The 23,866-nt window shown below is 37.8% G+C and overlaps 1 protein-coding gene across 1 annotated transcript in view; it reads right to left on the reverse strand.

The window, feature by feature from the left end:
* Nucleotides 1–21,910: 21,910 nt before the first annotated feature.
* LOC131159794 (potassium transporter 11) overlaps nucleotides 21,911–23,866 on the reverse strand; it is a 53,055-nt gene continuing 51,099 nt past the window's right edge. Inside the window, exon 8 of the mRNA XM_058114966.1 lies at nucleotides 21,911–23,002. Coding sequence (XP_057970949.1) covers nucleotides 21,975–23,002 — 1,028 coding nt within the window. The 3' untranslated portion in view covers nucleotides 21,911–21,974. The remainder of the gene's footprint in view (nucleotides 23,003–23,866) is intronic.

The raw sequence follows: 23,866 nt of genomic DNA on the forward strand, positions 1-23,866 counted from the left end.
ACGCCTTACCCAATCGTAACATGTTCTATGTACATACATACTTCTAATATCATAATACATCATTCTTTCTATCATTATTTAATCATACACATCTGTTTATATTCATGGCTTAACATTACATTGCATTTCACTTTAAGTGACTCTTTCCCATTTTACATTGTTCACGTTGCACATTTCATTTCCATTTCATTCATTTCCCTTTTCATTTCATTTCATTTCATACCCAGCATCTTTCAGCTATTTTATCTAGCATCTTTCAGCTGTTTTATCCAGCATCTTTCAGCTGTTTTACCCAGCATCTTTCAGTTGTTATACATTTACCCAGCCACTTTCAGCTGTTTCACATTTACCCAGCCACTTTCAGTTGTTTCATATTTACCCAGCCACTTTCAGCTGCGACATATTTACCCAGCCACTTTCAGCTATGACACATTTACCCAGCCACTTTCAGCTGTGACACATTTACCCAGCCGCTTTTAGCTGTTTTACCCAGCATCTTTCAGCTATTTACCCAGCATCTTTCAACTATTTACATGGTTGCATTAACACACACATGCAACATTGTCCATATCATATTTTATTTTCATGGTTTTACTTACTTAGCCTGCATCTCATACATTTAACATATATTTGCACAGATTCTCATGCCACACAATTTTAAAGTAAAATTCATACACTGCCTGTAAAATAAGCCAACCAATATTTGATGTTTATATACTAAAAATACCTTTCATATCTTACATAAATATTCTGAAAATATTTTTCCACTTTCATTAGTTCATTTTCACACATACATATCTAATAAACAACCCTAAACTTGAAAAAAAATATAATTTAAACAGTTGGCATTTTACCCATACTGAAACATATACACGTACATATAACACAATTTATTTTTTCATTAAATTCATAAAAATTCTGATTTAATATATATTTTTCCCCTTACCTGGTTTCTTGAACTACGCCAACAGGGACTCCGAAAAATACCTGTGGCTCTCACCCGGACCCTAAAATTAAATTCCTAATTCCAATAAATTATTCTTGAATAAAATATTATTTAAATATTTCCTAGGATCATAATTCCTAAATAAATAATAATACCCTTAAATTTAGCCAAATTGCCAAATTTCCCAAATCCCACTCTCGCTTTGGAGTAGGGCCTAGAAAACCCCAATTAGAAAATTACATACGTCAAAATGATGATAACGACGACTATGACCCCGTGGTCGTGTCCGTTCGTCAATTTAATCACATATTAATGGTGAAATTGAGAAAATGGAGAAAAATTACCTTTCCCTAGGAGCAGTACCTAAGCCATTCCCATGAAAAATCTGCTCCAGTAGAAATATCGGCAGCGGAACCAGGATTCCAACGGCACCTTCTGTTTTTCAATCCGCTACCAATTCACCAAGTAATTGAGAGAAGAAGAGAGATAGAGACGGAGGGCTACCACGCACAGGAAAGTATTAAGGGGGGGGGGGGGCGTGTCTGCCTCTTCTCCAGCATCTTCTTTCTTCTTCTTCTTTCTTTCTTCTCTTCTTATCTTCTTTTAACTTACTTTATCTATATATATATATATATATATATATATTACTTTAACTTATATATATATTAACTTACTTACATATATAAATATATATATATTATTTTAATTATTATTTTTTTTAAAATCCAATGTAAAAATATTTAATTTAATACTAATTATTTAATTCATCTTAATTTAATTTAATTTTTTTTTCTTTTTCCCACGTCATTCCTTTTATTTATTTATCTGTTATTTTATTTATTATTTTTTTTTCTAAATTATTTTAATCCTTTTTAAATTTTCGGGTCTTTACATGAAATGTGGGTCTCGATTTGAAACGATAGACACTGGGATGCCATGGAACCGTACTACCTCCTATACATACAATTCTGCAAGCCTATTCATAGAATAGATGAATTTGATTGGAATGAAGTGTGTCATCTTCGTCAACTGATCCACCACCACCCAGATAGCATTATGTTCATGCACCGCTAAAGTCAACCTCGAAACAAAATCCATCAAGATGTGTTCCCACTTCCACTTGGGAATGTCAAGTGGCTGTAGTGGTTCTGCTTGTCTCTGATGCTCAACTTTCACCTGCTGACATGTCAGACATTGCCCAACAAACCCGGCCACTTCCCTCTTCATATTACTCCACCAGAACGATTCTCATAAATCTCTATACATTTTCGTGCTCCCTGGATGAACAGTATAGAGAGAGCGATGAGCCTCCTCCAGAATCATTCTCTTTATCTCTGCGTCGTATGGTACACACAGCTTGGTGTGGAATCTGAGAACTCCATCCTTAGAGACATTAAAGTCTGAATGTGGTTCGCTTTGTAGTTTCTCCACAATCGTTACCAACTTCGCGTCATTCAACTGAGCAACTTTGATTCGTTCTCGTAAGGTCAGCTGAACCACCAACCCAGCAATGAAGGCCTAGGGATCCCCATCCACCAGCTCTACCCTCAATCTCTCTAGATCCATCCTGATCTGATGCTGCCCCACAACTAGTGAAATCGATGCCTCCACTAACTTCTGACTCAGGGCATCAGCTACCATATTAGCTTTTCCAGGATGATAACTAATGGTACAATCGTAGTCTTTGATCAATTCGAGCCACCTGCGCTACCTCATATTCAACTCCTTCAGGGTGAAGAAGTATTTGAGACTCTTATGATCGATAAAGATCTCGCACTTATCACCATACAGATAGTGTCGCCAGATCTTTAGAGCAAACACAACTATTGCCAGCTCCAAATCATGCGTAGGGTAATTATTTTCGTACTCCTTGAGCTGACGAGAAGCGTAGGCAACGACTTTACCTTGTTGTATCAAAACACAACCTAGTCCTTTTAAGGACGCGTCACTGTAAATCATGAAACTACCATCCCCTGATGGAATGGTCAACATTAGAGCCGTGACCAAGTGCCGCTTCAACTCTTAGAAACTCTGCTCGCAGTCTCCAGTCCACACAAACCTGCTACCCTTCCTAGTAAGCTGCGTCAAATGGCCTGACAGCTTAGAAAAGCCCTCAACGAATCGGCGATAATACCCGACCAAACCAAAGAAACTACGAACCTTATGCACGTTCCTTGGTCTCGCCTAGTTAACTACTGCCTCAACTTTACCTGGGCCAACCTAAATCCCCTCCTTGGACACCACGTTCCCTAGAAATGCAACCTGCTCAAGCGAGAATTCGCATTTCTTGAATTTAGCAAATAGTTCCTTCTCTCTAAGTACCTGAAGGACTACTCTAAGATGAGCATCATGCTCTGCTAGACTCTTCGAATATACTAAGATGTCGTCGATGAACACCACCATGAATTTATCCAAGTACTCGTGGAACACCTTGTTCATCAAGTCCATGAATGTTGCAGGTGCATTCGTCAAACCAAATGGCATAACTAAAAACTCGTAATGGTCATACTGGGTTCTAAAAGCAGTCTTTGATACATCCTCTGCTTTCACCTTCAGCTAGTGATACCCAGACCATAGATTGATCTTTGAAAAGACCTGAGGGCCCTGCAATTGGTCAAACAAGTCGTCAATCCGAGGCAACGAATATCTGTTCTTCACGGTCACCCTATTGATTTCCTGGTAATCGGTGAACATCCTCATCAACCTATCCTTCTTTTTGAAAAACAATACAGGCGCACCCCAGGGTGACATGCTCTGCCTGATGAACCACTTGTCCAAAAGTTCCTGTAACTACTCCTTTAGCTCTTTCAACTTAGCTGGAGCCATCTTGTAAGGTTTCTTAGAGATTGGTGTCGTCCTTGGTGCTAACTCAATAGCAAACTCCACTTACCTGTCTGGAAGCAACCCTGGCAAGTCTTCAGGAAAGACATCGAAGAACTCCCTTATCATCGGGATATCCTCCAACTTCAATACCTCCGTAGGTGACTCTTTCACACTCACCGGGTATCCTAAACAACCCTCCAGAAGCAGCTGTCTCACCTGCATTGCCGAGAGGATCCGTGGTGCAGAACACACACACGACCCAACAAATAGAAATTCCTGCTCTCTGGGAGGCCTAAACACTACTTCCTTCCTACGGCATTCAATGCTTGCAAAATTGGATGCCAACCAATCCATCCCTAGGATTACATCAAACCAATGCATATCAAACACGATTAGACTGGCAGGTAGCCTCCTCCCTTGAATCTTTATTGGGTCCTTGACCACTCTACTGCATACCACCACTAACCATGATGGCGTATCCACACCTAACTTGACCTCTAACAGTTAAGCCTCCACTCCACACCATTTAACAAATTCTCGAGATATAAAGGAGTGGGTTGCACCCGAATCAAAAAGAACTACAACATTATATGATAAGCTATAAATGGTACCTATCACCACATTACCGGCATTCTCTGCATCACCCGGTGTCATCGAGTACACCCTAACCTGAGCGGTGCCTCCCTATGGACCACCTCGAGGTGCCTAGTTACCACCCCGGTTCTGAGCCTATGCTGAAGGGAGAGTCACTATTGCCCGATAGTCTCGTATCAGATGCCCTGACTCCCTGCACCTGTAGCAGCCCATGAATTGAGACTTGCACTTGCCTCAATGCTGCTTCTGGCACTTGGGACACATTGGTTTTTCCGAACTCCCCTGGGAAGCCTGAGATCCTGACTGCTGCTGCTGTTGGCCCGAAGGACCACCAAACTTCTTCCAATAACTTTTACTAGAGCCTGACTGCGAATTCTGGGGAAAAGACCTCTTCTTTTTATTTGACTCTCTCTCCCCCTCCTGGATGCTGGCTTTAGCCACCATGGCTCTATCCACAAGCTCGTAAAAGCCCTGGACCATGAATGCTTCCACCTGTGTGCGTATAGCCTGCTTCAGGCCCCTCTAAAACATACGAGCCTTCTTCGGATCATCTAAAACCATGTGAGGTGCAAACCGGGATAACTCCATGAACCTAGCTGTGTATTGCTGCACTGACATCGATCCCTTTTGTTCCTCTATGCACTCAGACACCTCCAGCAGATCCTTTATCTCTTGTAACCAGTCCTCCGCCGCAATTGGCTTCAGCCCTCCTGAAAATGCCGACAGATTCATTCTGGAGAACTGTCGGTACATGCAGCCTCTATCTACAACCATCTGATCTTGCTCCCTGGGACCCCCTCCTGGGTTCTTTACTGGACTGCCTCACTATATCGCGGAGGAACACAGGAGCCTCGGTCTCATCCTCACTAAAGGCATCCAAGTGATTATCGTCTCCTACCATAATCCCCTTCCCTCTGGGTTCCATCCTGTACATAGGTAAAATCCAACTTAATCATTCCACATTTAATGCAATAAATGCAAATATGGAACAATAATATTAAACAACACGTATTCGAGACACCGACAGCCTATACACACTAGACCATCCAACCTCTAATCTCGACATCTTAGTCAAGTCTCTCAACCTAGAAACAAAAACATAGATGGATTTACCATGGTTTTCTGGAAATCGTCATTCCCGAAAAAGCATAGAAGACCATCGAAGGAACTCCCGCCTCCGAGCCTCCAGACTAAAACCCGACTAACTCTGTAACTCTATCTTATTACAGTCAAAACTCTGGTAATTTACTCACTATCCATCAAAGTCTACAAAACCTAGCAAACTTAGGCTCTGATACCACCTATAACACCCTGCTCCCAACTTACAACCCAGGTGTTACTGTAGTGACGTTTGTGTACATGATATACTTCTAAACAAATATATATGCAGCGAAAAACATAAAAATCCATCAAACTATTACATGAGTTCTAACTGCCTGATAGATACATACAGCTATTCCAACATCCATATACAATATTGTATGATACTCGACGCATCCTCGAGTCTTACAACATTTTACAACTTCTGAAAACCTATAACATAACCTACAAAATCGAGCTCGTGGAGACACTCACTCAAAAACAAATCGCTACTGTAACAACCCGCTTAATTAACTAGGTAATAATAATTTTTTTTTATACTATGGTATTCTACATGCTCTGATACATACTGGGGGAAAAACCCAATCATAATCCTAAGCAACAAGAAGCATAAATCACATAGACATTATCATATGAACATATATATATATATATATATATATATATATATATATATATACAATACCACATAATACCAGAGTACTACATTTTTCCCAAAATATGTACATATATTTGTTCCTCAAAAAATACCCTCAACTAGTTAGGGTTATACATAAACACTCCCAAAATATACTCACTCTCTGACAGGGCACTACAGAAGCCCCTCTATCTGCGAGCCTGGTCTGCTCGCCTACCTAGATCACCTAAAAAATAATTCAATACTGGGATGATCCAAAGCTCAGTAAGACGAAATATTCTATTACTAGTGTGTGGCAAATGAGCTACTATATCATGAAATCTATTTTCAAATAAACATGTATAGCTGAATATATATAAACAAAGTATAAGTGATAAAATCCACCACCCCAGTCCCTATCACTTAACATGACAATATTGGAGTTTATTATTTAAAATACTTCTAGTATAAGTAAATGTGTGTCCTGCTTCTGCAAATCTATACATATTTAATAATAACTGAAAATGTTCCCTGTGGCTATCTGTGTGTTATGACTTACCCCCTCATGACAAGGTTATGCGGCCCGTAGGCGGGATTTACCCTGACTGGCCAACCAAGAATAAATCACTATACTCCATTAGTCAATCTACCCTCCTCAACCCATATCTGGATGGGGAGTCTGTCCTTTTTAGGGCCTAGGTGATCGACCTTACCACGTATTATCTAAATAGGTGGTTGCATTCATAAAATAACATAATATCTGTAGCAACGATACCGTGCTCTGTAGCTGCAAGTCCAATAGGGTCTGATACTATATAATTTTTTTTCTATATACAACTATCTGAATTACCATGATTCTGAAATAATCGTAATAACCATGATGCTGCGTAACTGTACTGTAATTCATACGTCATAATACTGTGAACTGTATGATCATAACACTGAAACTGCATATTCATTATACTGAAACTACATAATCATTATACTGAAACTACATAATCATAATACTGAAACTGCATAAACATAATACTGATATTCGTGTAATCATGGTACTGAGATTCATAAAATCATGGTACTAAAATATCGTAAAATCAGAATACTGAAATATCGTAAAACATATATTCGTACTATGTTCATATTCACAAGCCACATTGTAAAAACCCCAAAAACAGATATAAAATATTAGTGGATTGATTTCAAAAAAAAATAAAAATAAAAAAAAATAAAAATAAATAATTAATAATAATAATAATTAATTAATTAATTATTAAACGAATTTAAAAAAAAAAGAAAAAATAATAATTAATTAATTAATCGAATTTAAAAGAAAAAGAAAAAGAAAAAAAATTTATTAAAATTTATTTTTATTTTTTATTTTTTTAATAAAATATATTATTATTAATATTAATTAAATATATATTTATTATTATTATTATTATTATTAACATTATTACATCCTGAAGCTTCCAGCTTCAGGATTTCTTTTTCTTCTTTTTCTTCTTCTTCTTCTTCTTCTTCTTTCTTTTCTTCTTCTTTTATTTCTTTTTTCCTGCAACAGCGCAGGTCTTCTCTCTCTCCTCACGTTCTCTCTCCCTCTCTCTTCGATTTCGTGACGGATTTTCGCCCGATCGAAAATTCGAAAATACCACTAGACTCCATTCGTTGCTGCCGTCATTTCTACTGGAGCGGATCGGTGGTAGGAGCGGCGTAGGCATATTCCCTGGGGTAAGTCATTTCCCCCTTTTTCTTTAATTTCTTGCAAAATATAAGCCCAATTGACGAACGGACACCACCACGAGAATCTAGGGATGATTCTCTACAAGTCTAGTGAGACGGGATTCTCGTGGGGGTGTCGGGCCAAAACTCCAAATTTGGGGTGCGGCGATTATTAAGGGGCTTATTTTTAATTAATTAGCATTAATTTAGAAATGCTAAAATATTAAGCATCTGCGACTGAAATAGGATTTCCGAAATTTAGGGCTCGGGTGAGCGCCGCGGGTGTGATTTTGGGACCCGCAGGCAAAATTTGAAAAATTAAGTAGGGATATTAAATAATAGTTTAAATATTAATTTGAGGTATATGGAGCCTAAGGAAGGCTAGATGAGTATTATTTTGGAGAAATAGATTAATTAATCTGGGGAAAAATGTAAATTGCAGGAATTAAATTTCGGGCGCCAAGGGCGTGAAATTTTGGGTCCTAAGGAATTTCTTAATAGTCAGGTAAGGGAATAAACTAAAGCAGTAATTTTTCATACAAATTATTATTGATTATGAGTAAATTTATTTTCAGAAAAGCATATGTTATATTGTGTATTACGCATGAAATGTACGATTGGGAAAATACTGCTATGATGATTAAAATGTATATGTATGTATGAGATGTAAATAATTCACGTTTTTAGAATATGAAGTATGACTTTTAACAGCATATGTGTGGCATGAATATTATTTTATGTGAAATGTATTATGATGTGAAAGATTTTACGAACCAAGCATGATTTCAGGCATTTATGAAAATATGAGTTATGTTATGATGGTTTTGACGATTGTGTGATAAATGAGGTATTTTCAGTATATATATATACCTAAAACAATTTTGGCGCGAGGCCATATATTTATGTTATCGGCACGAGGCCGTATTTATGTTTTTGGCGCGAGGCCATATATTTATGTTATCGGCACGAGGCCGTATTTATGTTATCGGCACGAGGCCGTATTTATGTTATTGGCGCGAGGCCACGTATTTATATTTTCGGCACGAGGCCGTATTTATGTTTTCGGCACGAGGCCGTAATGATGTTACGTATGATCATGTATTATATGTTTTCACAACCAGGATGTTAGTTTAGTTCAGACCAGGAGCTCGGTACCGTAGCTATGGGTTCATTTTGGCACGAGGCCTTATTAGTGCTACCGTCCCACGAGGGGATGGGAGATGGATAGTCGATGTGGCTTTCAGTAGAGTGTGGACGTCCACCTAGCAGTCCGGACCAGGGTGTGGCGGGCTCATCGTACTTACAGACATATTTGATTCGGCAGTGGTCGGCCAGCCATTGTCGGGTCCCGCCTTCGACCTGCACAACCCGTCATGGGGGGTAATACATGACACTAGCTAGCTATTCATCCTGTGTTTATTTTCAGTACTACAGTTATAACAAATGATTTTATGTATGATATGAATTATTAACAGATGTGAAAATATATGTTTACCCAGTATGATATGATGATGTTTATGGAATTATGAAATGTACTATATACATATAAATGCATTAAATATTCATGTTGCCACACAGCTGTATTTAGTTTATTTTCCCTTACTGAGAAGTGTCTCACCCCTAATATTATTACATTTTTCAGGAGTCCCTGAGAGACCGGCGGGTCAAGGCCGCCGTTGAGATTAGTGAGATTACCCCGTGAGGAGGGTAAGATTTTGTACTAGGGTTAGAATTATTTTGTATTTGACCCTAGAGATATTTGGATATATATGAGGATGTATAGTAGTACAGTATCATAATGTTATAGAAAGCTCTGGTATTATATTTTATGACTGGATGTTTGAGATTTTATGTGTACTGCTGCTAGGTTTTCCGCTGTGTATGACAGGTGTCCCCGCTACCCACGGGTTCGGGTTGACCATATTATTTATTATGTGATATTTTATGTTAAGAAATTGAGGGACGTTACACACATGATACTGTAATACATAATTTTCATCATTTAATAAACTGTATAATTTTTTTTTTTTAAATACCTAGCATAGCATATTTCCCTTACCTGACTACTGGAAAACCCCTATGGGATACTAGTCTAACACCCGCAAGGCCTCCTACAAAACACCCTAAAAATAATATTTGCTAGAATATAATATCAGTATTTCATCGCCTACATCATTTCTTATAACTACCATAAGGCCAAAAATGGGCTAAAAGGCATTACCCTGAATTTGGGATAAAATCCAACTTCGTTTCCCCAACGATCCGCTCTGGCAGACTTGTAGAGAACTTCTCCAGAAGCGTAGTAGCAGCTTCGGATCGTCGATTCGGCGACTAGTGGGGCCGAAATCGAAGAGAGAATGGAGAGAGAGTTGTAAAGAGAGAGAGAGAGAGAGAGAGAGAGAGAGAGAGAGAGAGAGAGAGAGGCGTGAAAAATGGATAAAAATCTAGTTTTTGGCTATTTATTGGGCTAGATTCATCGACGAGACACATCATCTCATCGACGAGTCCTTCATTAAATTCATCGACGAGACCCTATATTCGTCTATGAATTTCCTTATTCACTCATTGACGAAGCCCTGTATTTGACGAAGAATTTCCTTATGCACTTGTCGACGAAGCCCTATATTCGTCAACGAGTCCTGGTAGTCTCTCGAATTTATTATATTCTCCAAAATGCAATGTCGTCGACGAAGTTTACGGCCTCCTTCTATTTCTGTATCTATTTTCTTCCCTCTTATTACTATTAAAATGCTATTATTCTTCGAGTCACTACAGCTACCCTACCACAGTTCTTGCTAATCTCAATCTTGATAAGGACCTGAAAAGACAGTTTGTATGATAAGTGAGACACCTCTCAGTAAGGGACCATTAAGCTAATAACAGTGTGTGGCCAGCTGCTTTAAGTGTTTAACAAAAACATAAACATATATAATCATCGTTTCCATAATTGTAAAATATGTAGCCCATTTTCATCATATGAATAGCCCCATAGTATATAACAACAATTACATAAATGTACAGATATACAGGATAGAACCGCCCTCAAACTCTATACCATGTATAAATCCCCACAATTGGGGTTGACCGCCCCTACTGTCTCAATACAGCCTGGGTACACGATCAAGAGGCAAACTCACACTAAGACCACCCCTACTGTCTCAATATAGCCTGGGTTCATATAGATCAAAAGTATGGTGCCCTCACTGGCAACAGATCTGTGCCTACACTATCAGTCCCTAGGGTCCCTAAAGCATATCGTGCAATTTAAGCAATTTAAACACTCTTTTGAAATCATTTCACAAAACACATCATTACGTGAAATTCGGTTCGTAGCCGTCAAATAAACTTCTTGCATTTTCACAACAATTCTAGTATTTCATAACATCAACACTTGCCCCACAGTTTTCCACATTCGAAAACAACCTGAAAGTAAATATAAATAGTTAATATCATATTATGGGTTTTAAACAACGAAAACAACATTTCCAATCGGTGAAAAGGTCCAGAATGACAAGTACAATAATCTAAAAATATAACATTTGAATTAGACCGGTTGAAAAATAAAGCTGATTTACCAAACCGAGGCCCGGAAACCCTAAAACCACCGTAACTCGATATCTAAAAGTTATTTCAACATTTCAATCTATTCATATTGTATAAATCATTGTATTAAAATAACCCCCTTATTTGTGTGTAAATTGGAGTCTGAAACGACTCGGAACTCAAGCCCTAGCTTTTCAAACCCCAAACCTAAACGATTCAAAACAACGACACAAAAACCCCAAAACCTAATACTCGAAGAACAATTATTGAGTATAATCGCGTATACTATAGATCTACCGAACCAAAGGCAAATACAGACCCTACCTCGATTTTCGAGAACAACTCAAAAATCTCTTAAAATAAATTCTAATCCGTAGAACCTATAGAGATTCCTTCCCTGATCCATGTAGCGACGTCGGATGGTCAATTTCGGCAACACACGGCCCGAAAATCTTTGAGAGAGAGAGAGAGAGAATGAGAGTTTATAAAGAAAAACCTAACTTAACCTTTAAGTAATCAAAATAAATATCTCCTCCAAAATATTTATATATAAATATATCAAAATATTTCCTTTCAAAATATCTTCTCCAAAATATCTCTTCCAAAATATCTCTTTATTTATTTATTTATTTATTATACACATATACATATAAAAAATATATATATATTTAATCGGGTTACTACACATATGTTTGAACTTGTACTAGTGTGTACATTCACATTGATGTATGTATGTGGGTTTTTATGTGTTTACATGTATCATGGTTGTTATTATATATCATCTTGTTATCATTTTTGTTAGTATTAGAAAATTCCAAGAAAATTATCAAAATTGCTTTGATGTCATTTTAACAAAAACCCTAAAAATGTGTGTGTGTGTGTGTGTGTGTGTGTGTGTGTGTGTGTGTGTGTGTGTGTGTGTGTTTTCCTTATTGTTTTAACTGAAAAATCCAAAAAAAATGTGTTTTTTTGCATGATGTTATTGTATTTCGCTTGCATGTGTGTGAACCCTTGTTATTGGAAAGCATACGTAGGAGATGGGGAAATGTCATCTCTCCTAAAAATGGGTTGCATATTGCTTATTTTATGCTTAAGGTGGGAGCAATTTTCGCAATGACATGGTTGTTCAATATTTAAATGCTTGGTAATTAATAAGCATGGAAGAGTTAATAAGTCTTGACCAATTGAGTTCAAATGGGCAATCAAAGGCTAGTCAGGTACTATTTGTAAAGACAAAATGTAGGGGTGTTCATACCTTCCTCTTGCCTTATCATACTCCTAAAATCTGCTCGATCTGGTTACGCTAACAAAGACTATTGTTTCCTGACCTAAGGTTAGCTTAGATGTTGAATGTGGTAGATATTTAGGTGAACTAATCACATTTAGAAAAATAGTAGATTAGTGACAACTCTGTTGAACTTTTTTTTTTTGAAAACCCAAAATTTCACACACCATCTTTTTAAATATGTTTTCTTGGTTGTCATTCAAGACATTGCAATGGGACACATTGACACAAATATGAAAACTGAGAATGGGTCTAGGGATACAATTATGTGCAAAGAAGGTGATTACATGTGAATGTTCCTTGAACGAAAGAAAGAATTGAAATAAAGGAAATAAAAAAAGCAAAGACCCAATCAGTGGTCACTACTATCCAAGAGCGCTCAAGCATAACTTTGAATGTAGACGTGTGAAATAGAAGATGCATGGGGGTTGTGACTTACTAACCTATGTATAAGATTGGATTCAACCCAAAGACAAGACAAATGTGCAGGAAATAAAAGACGTATGGGGCCTTGTGATGTGCTAATGTTAAAATTAAGGGAAAAATTATATGTTTATTTCACAATACTCAAATACATGGAATAGTAGGTAATTATATACAAGAAAAAATCTAATTTTGGACTACACTAATTTTAAGGGTAGAATTAGGGTTGTCCTTTGTATCAAGGGATTTACAATCAAGGCCTTGATACAAAGGATTTACAATTAAGACTTTTCCTAGAGTCTCTCTAATTAACAACAACTCACACCAACACTTCCCCTCAAGTTAGTGCATATAGGTCTCGCATGCCCAATTTGTCAAGTGAGTTGTAAAATATTTTGCTACATATAGCTTTTGTGAGTGCATCTGCCAAATGGTCTTCAGACTTAACAAAAGGAAATCGAATTGTCTTGTCCTCAAGATTTTGTTTGATGAAATGTCGGTCCACCTCCACGTGTTTAGTTCGGTCATGTTGTACAGGATTGAGTGAGATATGAATTGCGGCCTTATTATCATGTAACAGGTCCATCTCACAACTTAGGGCAAAACCTATTTCAGTTAGTAGTCTCTTAAGCCAGAGAATTTCACAATGACCTTTAGCCATTCCACGGAACTCAGCTTCAGTACTTGACAAAGCCACCACATTCTGTTTCTTACTTCTCCAAGTTACAAGATTCCCACCAACATACATGAAGTACCCCGAGGTGGATTTTTGATCTGATATATTTCCTACCCAATCCGCATCTATATACCCCTTGACTTTGAGGTGTCTTTTTTTTTTAGAACATAAGCCCTTTCCCTAGAGATGACTTTAAGTATTGAAGAATTCTAAACACCGCATCCATGTGATCCTCACTTGGACAATGCATGAATTGACTTACTACACTTATTGCATAAGCAATATCAAGACGAGTATGTGATAAATAAATAAGCTTTCTGACTATCCTCTGGTACCTTTCTTTATTTGTTGGCATGTGGTCTAGGTATTCTCCTAGTTGGCAATTTTGAACAATTGGTGTGTCTGCAAGTTTACATTCTAGTAGTCCCACCTTAGATAGAAAGTCTAGGATATATCTCCTCTAAGAAAGAAATATACCTTGCTTTGATCTAGCAACCTCAATTCCCAAGAAGTATTGAAGTCTTCCTAGATTTTTCATTTTGAACTCAGTCACCAAATGCTCTTGGAGTCTAGATATTTCTTCCAGATCATCTCATGTAATAATCATGTCATCTACATAAATTATTAGAGCTGTGACCTTACCCTGTTGATGCTTTAAGAAAAGTGTATGGTCTAAGTTGCTCTATTAATAGTCATATTTCTTCATTGCCAAGCTGAATCGCCTGAACCATGCTCTAGGTGATTGTTTCAGGCCATACAATGCTCGTTGCAATTTGCACACCACCTCAACTTCAAAAGTTGCTGTATATCCTGGTGGAACATCCATGTAGACCTCCTCCTCCAGATCTCCATGGAGAAAGGCATTTTTTACATCAAACTGGTGCAATGGCCAATCAATGTTTGCGGCAAGGGATAATAGTACTCTAACTGAGTTCCATTTTGCTATTAGTGAGAAGGTGTCTTGGTAGTCTACACCATATGTCTAGGTGTAACCTTTGGCTGCTAGTCTTGCTTTGTATCGATCAATCAAACCAAGTGCTTTGTGCTTAATGGAGAACACCGTCTTCTTTCCTTTGGGTAAGCGAACAATAGTCCAAGTTTTATTTTTCTGCAGTGCCTCCATTTCTTCCTTCATGGCCTGGGTCCACTTAGGATTTGTCAGAGCTTCATGAATATTGGTGGGAACACTACCCGAGGAGAGTTCATTGTCCTAAGTGGTTCGGAAGCCTTTTTGTAGACACATACTTGGCGATTAGATACTTTCAGTTTCGTCCTCCAATGTTTGGAGAATATCTATTTGATGGTTTTCCACAATTATGCCTGAAAGGTAAAGTGTAGCCAACATGGATATCGATATCATTAGAGTTTGAAGGTCTAGGAGTGTTTACCTCAGGGATATTCTCAGGAGACGGGTCTTCGATTACTGCAATGTGAGGGGGGGGTTCGGTTTTAGCTTTAGCTTTAGGTGACGTAGACATATCTCTAGAACCTATATCCACTTCTGAACTCACACCTTTTTTTATATTGGGTTCCTCATTAACATAAATTTCAATGTTGCATCCGTTCGGCCAGTCAAAACTCAGCCAATTTGGCTCATCATTACTAATCTCCCCCTGATGAGGAGAATTGGGTAATGAGGAATAGAAAAATGTCTCGGACTCCAAAAGAGTGACATCCATGGTTACATAGGTGTGTTTGGTGTCCGTATCATAGCATCGATACCCTTTTTTGTGTAATGTATGCCCCAAGAAGAGGCATCGAATGGCACATGGATCCAATTTCGTGCGCTGATTTTTATGAAGGTGGACAAATGTGACACATTTGAAAAATACGAGGAGGAAGCATCAAGATCATAGGTAAGGGACCATATGTAGATAGGGTCTGTAATGACGACTTGAAATCTAAGACTTTGGAAGGCATCCAATTGAGAAGATGCACAGTTGTAGCAACAGCATCAGTCCAATGGTGTCTAAGCACATGAGCCCCAAGTAATAGGGCTCGAGCAGTTTCAAGAATATGGCGGTTCTTTCGCTCAACGACACCATTCTATTGAGGAGTCTATGGGCAGGAGGTTTCATGGATAAGACCATGATGCTAAAAATAAACTTGAAATGGATTATTCACATACTCACCACTGTTATCCGACCAAAGAATCCAAATCTTAGCTGAGTTTTGGGTTTGAAGCATTCTGTGGAAGGACTGAAATATAGTCAGTACTTCGTTTTTATGTTTCAGTAAGTAAATCCAAGTCATGAGAGTACAGTCATATACAAATATCACAAACCAACGAAAACCAAATATTATAGAAATTGGGGAAGGGCCCCATACATCCGAGTGAATTCAAGTAAAAGGAACAATGCTTTTATTCATATTTAAAAGATAAGTAGCTCTATGGTTTTTAGCATGAATGTAAGTCTCACATTTCAAATCACATATCAAAATATTGTAAAATAAATTCAGAAACAAATATTTCATATAACTAAAGGATAGGTGCCCTAACCAATGGTGCCAAAGCCAAATCTATCTCTCTTTTTTGTCAACCAGAGGATGCATATGATGTGCACACTCCATACTAAAATCATAAACATAATAGCGCCCCCCCCCCCCCCTTCTTAGTACCACGCCCAATGATCTCCTTGGTAAGAATATCCTAAAGTAAACAAAAAATAGAATACATTAGTACAACACAGTTCAAAGCTTTAGTAACTTGGCTCACGGAGAGCAATTTATGGGAAAGAGAGGGAGCAAGCAAAGTATGAGATAAGGTTAAAGTGGGTGACAAATCCACAGTTCCTGCCCCTATAACTGGAGATATGACCCCATTAGCGTTAGCAATGCAGGTACACTGGGGTTGAGATGTTTTGGAGAAATCATTTTCATCGAATGTCATGTGATCAGTGGCTCCCGAGTCAAGTATCCAAAAACTTCTGTCACCATCGCAAGATAGACTACAAATAGCAGTACCACAGTTACCTGGTTCCGAGATCGGTGAATCACCCTGGGCAATCTCCATATGGTGCGAGAGGGAGAGTCTGGACTCGATTGCAACTACTGCAACCTCACCCGTTCCTCCATCAGTGACATCTCAACATTTTTTTTCCTGAACTTCATTACACTAATTAGGATACATGTGGTTTGAAGCAATTATCTCGAGTATGTTTCAGATTACCGCAATGGGAACACTTGGTGCCATATGAGAGAGAGAATTTCTTCTTGGAAGAGGTTCCAGTCTTCCCATTGCCCATAGATAGAGATTGGCTAGAATTTGAAGTTGAATGTCCAATCTTAAAGCTTTTTTAGGCCAGAACTATTCCTTGAGTCTCGGCGGATCCACTAGTGATCATAACAGCTTGTCAAGCAGTTTCCCGGCGAACATGAGCATATGCTTGTTCAATTGTAGGGAATGGTCGCACGTGTAATATATCATGTGAATGTTATCAAGTCTATCGTCTAGGCCATCCAAGAAGGCATACACTTGGTATTCTTGAAGCATGTCGTTAAAGTGCTGAATATTAGCAGCACATTCCATGGGGTTTGGGCGATGAAAATCATTCTCACGCCATAACGCTTGAAGATCCTTGAAACATTTCTCAAGAGAGCTACCCACTTGTTTCAAACAAGTTACACGCCACTGGAGGTCATATACCTGAGATGTATCACTTCCGTAAAAATAAGTTGTAGCAATGGTGTCCCATACCTGTTTTGCAGTTAGAAATCAAATGAAGTTGCAAATTAGTAATGGGTCCATGGAGTTAATTAGTCATCCCTTGACAATGGCATTGTCTGTGCACTACTTTCGGAAGTATGGGTTAGTCTGTGGAGGTTGGATAACATCTCCATTGATAAATCCCAACTTGTCTTTGTCGAAGATATACATCTCGACAACTTGGGACCAAATAGCATAATTGGAACCGTCCAATTTAATACCAATTGGAGCAACAGCACCTTCAATGGTCTGGGTAGGGGCTAAAGTTTCATTCAAGACTTAAGTCATTTTGGTGATTAGTTTTGTGATAATGGCAGTGGAATAAGGGTCATTGGATTCGGCCATGGGCGCGGCAGAGTTGTTAGGTTTGGCCATGGGTGTTGCGAAAGAGAAATACCGCAGCAAAAGATCTCCTCGTAGTAGCAAACACTCCTTTATGGTGAAGGAGTTTGGGAATGGGACTACAGAAAAATAACGGTGGTGAAATAAAACTAGGAGTAGCAACCTTCTACACGTTATCTGAAATGTATTTTTCGAATGAATAGGTGGGGTCTCATTTCCATTCGTCGTCAGTTCAACTCTAGAATTTTGTTTAGTGTATTTCGTTTTGATTTTAGTTATTTTTATATTTTTATCTCCTTTGTTAGTTATATTTAGTTTTGTTATCCTAGTTTAGTTGATTTATTTTAACTTGTAATCAAAGTATTCCACTACGAAAGAAAGTAGTTGAGGTGCCGCCCTCCTTTTAAAAAAAAAAAAAAAACAACCCCTTGATGGCAGTGGAGTTTGGTGTGCGGTTCAGCAAGGAGAGCAACAGTCTATACAACGTCCACTCCTACAAGCACTCAGGGCTTCTGCTACACAAATCTGTCATGAAAAAGGAATAAGTTAGCCTTTGCAAGGTTGAGCGCGGTGCACAGGAGCCTCAAGGTTGCCAAATCGCGCACGCCATCATCACAGAACAACAGCAGAGTCCACGGAACAGCAGAAGAGTCTCGCTCGCTCACGACGACGATGGAGAATCTTCGTCCAATTGGTTATAATACCGCCCATTGATGCCTTGCAGACGAAGCTTTGCTGCAGACGGCTGAGGATAGGTTGCCGGAGTCTGCAGAGGGGTTCGGATTTGTGACCCTTAGCAGATGACAACTAGAATCACCAAGGCTATAGACGGTGGCGGCTGGTAGGGTTAGGGGAAAAAGCTAGGTCCAGAATTGGAACATAGCATGTTAAAATTAAGGGAAAATTATATATTTATTTCACAATGCTCAATTACATAGAATATAATGTAATTGGTGTATTCTCAAGAGGGGGGTGAAGTGGGTATTTAAAAATTTTTCCTAAGTCAAGTGTGTTCAATTTAAATCGCAGTTACTAATGCACAACTTAGGGTATTTCTACACAACCTCAGTTCCCACAAATATTAATGTATGCAAATATATAAAGCAAATAAAGCATTCACAACAAATTAAGCATAAACATACATATATTGAAAGTAAAAAGATAAGGGAAGAGAGTGACACATATATTTGTTATCGGGATTCGGCCAATACTACCTATGTCCCCGCCTTAAGCTAATAAGTAAGAGAATTCCACTCAGTACTCACTTAACGGGTGGAGCGTCACCGATTACAGTCTCTTCTTACAGGGCGAGAAATCCCCCAGCTCACATTACAGGATTGACCCCAACCTATACAACCTCTCCTTACGGGGGAAGGAATACCCCAGCTACACTTTACGGGCGGTGCCAAGACTCACATCTTATAGGATGGTGTCTCCTCTTCCGACGATCGCACGCCGGGAATACAACAAACATCAAATAATATTTGTACACATAAAAGCTTCTCAAAATAAGCAAGAATGTACAACAATAAAGCTCTAGAATGCACACACACAAGATATGAATTTAAGTTCAAGTGAGTATGTGTATTTTTTACTCAAAGATATTTTTTAATTAAAAAGTGTGAAAAATAATTTTCTCAAGATTAAAAATGAGAGACCTTTCAAGCAAAGATGTTTAGATGAAAATATGCTCAAAGTTCTCTTCTCAATATCCAAAGGATTTTCTCAAAATAATTTTTCAAATAAAGTTCAAGGGAAGCAGGGATTTTGGCTCAAACAAATTTTTGCAAACAAACACAGATGAGCCTTTAGATCTTTCAATAGATGTGCAAAGATCCATAAACTATAATAAGGTTTTTCCCAAAAATATTTATCAAAGAAAATACATGGGAGAACCTCTAGCTATACTCTCAAAAATAATTTTTAACAATAAAAGACAAGTGAGAGTATAATGCTATACAAAGATGAATGCCCAAAATAAATGTTCCTTTTAAACAACCTTTAAATGCAAAGAACTTATAAGTGAAAGAAGTAAAGGAAGCAATCAAATACTCTCTTAAAAATGATTTTGAAATAAAAGAGAGTAAGAGAGTATATAAAATAAGCACAAAATTTGGGAGAAATTATAATCAAAGCATTAGTTGGGAAATGAGTAATGAAGGGGTATTTATAGGTTTTTTAAAAATATGACCGTTTGAGACCTATTAGGTATATTAGAATTTGTTTAATTAAAAATTAAACATGTTTAGCACTGGAAAAATAGACCAACCCGAGAGATTTGGTCGACTTGGAGCTTCGCTAGTTGGCTGAACCAAGCTAGAATTTCAAATTTTATTTAGGCTCGGTTAGTTAAGGAGAGTGACGGTCAACCGCCCAAAGGCGATTATCGAACCTTCGTAGGTTCAGTCGACCTAGGCTCAAGGCCAGTCAGCTGTCACTGAAGATTGGTCTGCCGTGGTCGTTTTGAACTAAAAGGGTTGGTCGGCTGACCTTTTATAACTGGCCAAACAAAGTGGCCGGTTGGCTGAGGTGCTCATTACATAAAGAGTTCGGTCAGCTGAGGTCGATTGATTGAGGCGTTTAGAGCCTATAATAGTCGGTCGATCGGGCTTGGTTGAAATTATAGTTTAAGCCCTATTTTATTTTTTAAAACATTTTATCACCTTTGTATGATTTTAATTTTGGGTATGAAAGGCTTTTCATGAAGGTGTAGGTTCCCTAAGGTCACTCTATGGTCAACCTATGGTTATATTTAAGCTTTCATCCACATCATGCATGATATGCATTATTACAAACCAAATATAAAACTAAATACATTTACAAATTAAAATAAACACGTCTTCTTCTTTGCTCTTCATTTTCTCATGAAATACGCCAGGTGTATGTGTTTTGAGTTCTTCATTGACTTCCATGAACAGTCATCTTATATATGTGTTAAAATATAAACTTGTTTACAAACTGAATATACACATAAGATACTTGTATTTTATCAGCATCAAAACAACAATCGGACTTTAAAGTTCAACAACAGAATAGTAGGTAATTATATACCCAAAAAAAAAAAATCTAATTTTGGACTACACAAATTTTAAGGTTAGAATTAGGATTGTCTATTGTATTAAGGGATTTACAATCAAGACTTTGATACAAGAGATTTTACAATCAAAACTTTTCCTAAAATTTCTCAAATTAACAACTCACGCTAACAGCTAACACATGCGCTAAACATACATTGCACCTTGCTGCACTTAGCAATGTCCAGCCGAGACTTGATATATTCCAATGACACGTGTCCAAAAACTATTGGTCCTAGGTTTTAAAATCACCTCACCCTTTTATTCTCACCCTACTATAACAGGGGTTGGCGCTGCTAGACTTAGCTTCATGGTCATTTGACTTGAGTGAGTCCTTCTGGCGGAGTTAGGACCTTGTCTTAGTGGGAGCAATAATTTATTATAAGACTAAAAAGTATTATTATAATATTTACTTAAACATAATACCTAAGCAATACATAAAATACTCAATTTAAATCCACTTCTCTCTCTCTCTCAAGTGTAAGAATTTTTTACTTTTAAATTTTTTTAATGTTAAAATTCAACAAGTTTTCTATCATTTTCATTTGCGCAAGTCAAACAAGTTTAATATTAAATGTTATTTTCATTTTATAAATAGGTTTTATATTTACTTTCTCATAATAATATATTAGATTACCACTTTACCTAAAAATTTAAGTTATTAGGTTGTGGGTCAATAATTATTTTACCTAAAAGCTTAAGCTATTAAGTTGTGGGTCAATAATGTATATCACGCTTTAAGAACATGGTGTTTAACTTCTGTATTTAGAAAGAAAAAAAAAAATACGAGCTTTGCTAGTATTGGGTTTGGTTCGTGTAATAAACTAGAGACAGGCCTCAGAGCCCATTGATCTCCCAGTAGGGGATAAAGGGGGGAACTTTCCTTTGGCTTGCGTTGTAATAGAGATAATTTCATCTTCGTTTTTCTGCTCTTCTCTCAGTAATCAATATGCCACCCACACCCACAAGCAGAAATATGGTCTTTTAACTATTTATAACTAAACTTTTTAACTATTTATAACTAACATTTGAACGATGAAAAAATAAAATAAAAAAGATGATAAATAAAATAAATACTTCAACCGAAGATGACATACATGATTTGTCATTATTGCTTGTGGTTCTAAAGTTATACATAGAAAATCTGTCCAACATTCAGTAGACTCTCATGAGGAACGTTAAAGATGACACTATTTTCTCTGCATATTTTCCTAAGAAATGCATATATATAATCAACAGCAATCTTCTTATAAAACCTGGAATCTCTTCTTGCTCTCACAACTGTGTTCCCTAATATGTGCACCACCCCAGCGTCTCTACAGTTTGTCAGGTACTCCAACTCGTCGGCCTCGGTCTGGCCACTCATTTGCCCTGATGACCTGACCGTACTGCTTGCCTGCAGGGGCATGATGGAATCCACGGATGAAATAGTGAGGTCCACACCGGAAGTTGTGTTGGCATTGTTGTTCAACAGGCAGTCTCTTGACTGCTCAGTCTGCTGAGTATACAAGCTATACTCATCCGAGTCAGAACAGCCTTCCATCATTGACTCAAGTCGCACAAACATGAAGATGCTATCAAAAAGCTTTTTCTCAAAATCGTCGTCCTTTTTGTGGAGGTCTTTGTAACCATATCTCGCTACACATCGGAACATGTGGAAATTCTTCGGTCCAATCCGCTTTACGAGGAATCGCTCCTCTTCTGGGACCGTGTAGACAGGGAGGTACTTCACGCAGACGAAAACGACAACAGAATGGATGGCTGGTAGGTTTGTAATGAAGTGGGAAAAGATGTGAGGCACCCCACTTGCCAGTTCAGTGTACACAAGCCCAATCCCAGGAACCCGGACCAGCCCTAAACTGGAACCAAGCCCAAGAATCCATGCCATTGAAACCTTACTGTGCATCTCAAACTCATAGCGTTTCACTGTACCATAATGCCATACATACATTATGATTAGGAAGGCCGCAGAAATGACAAGTGGGACCCACCCACCTTGATCAACCTTGAACAGCACAGCAGAGAAGTAAGTGCACTCCACTATAAGTGATAGGCCAGTGAAGATCAGGACAAGAACCCAATGGCAGTGCCATACTAATAGCATAATTAGAGTCATGAGAAATGTAGTGGCCAGCATGACTATTACAACTGCTGTCCCTGTTATGACATGAAATTATATTATGGTCAGTGTAACTCTAATTTGACAGAGAAGCTTAAAATCCTATCATAAACCACAATGTAGATAAATCCAAAACTGCATGATTGTATGAGCGAACAAATATGACAAAGTGTTGCGTAGGCAGTTCAACACTGCAATCTTCTATTGTACAGTAGTCCCTAAATACCAAGCCAGGAAGAGATTCTAATTTCCAGCTAATGGCAGACTAACAAGAAAATTTATATGATTGTGATATAAAATGTGTGCCAACTGATTATTAATCCATCACTATCTAGCCAAATCACATTGTTCATAGAAGAAAAAAAAATGAAACGGTGATTTCAATAATTTAAAATGGGTTGAGCCCCAGCCACATGGTAATGGGGCTACACCAAATCCTGGACGTCATAGATATGAGGGAAATAGTTTCTCTAAAATGGGAAGGAAAGGCTATGCACATCAAAGCCTCCACAGGCATCCAATGCAATGTGTAAATTCTATGGACTGGCAGATAAATTTTTACGTAAATATATGAAATCACAATGAGAAATAACAAGCATAATGAAAGAAGGGAGGGGAGGAAGGTAGGAAAAGATGCAGGCAATGTACGCATTCAAATTGTGAAAACAGGATTACAACTAGTATCAGAATTTCAGCAGCATAAAACCCCAATAACAATTCATTTGACAGTATTATTTAGTAATTTGAGGCTTTGGTCAAACAAAATTTGACCACTTGGAAAATGTTGTTTTGCTTTCCCTTGAAAAGAGAGAACAACTTTACTTAATAAATCCACTTTCAGATAATTAAATGATGAATGTGAAGGATTCATGAAAAATTATTAACTAAATGGATTAATCAAT

This window comes from Malania oleifera, chromosome 7 (genome assembly GCF_029873635.1).
Source record: "Malania oleifera isolate guangnan ecotype guangnan chromosome 7, ASM2987363v1, whole genome shotgun sequence".
Lineage (NCBI taxonomy): Eukaryota > Viridiplantae > Streptophyta > Magnoliopsida > Santalales > Ximeniaceae > Malania > Malania oleifera.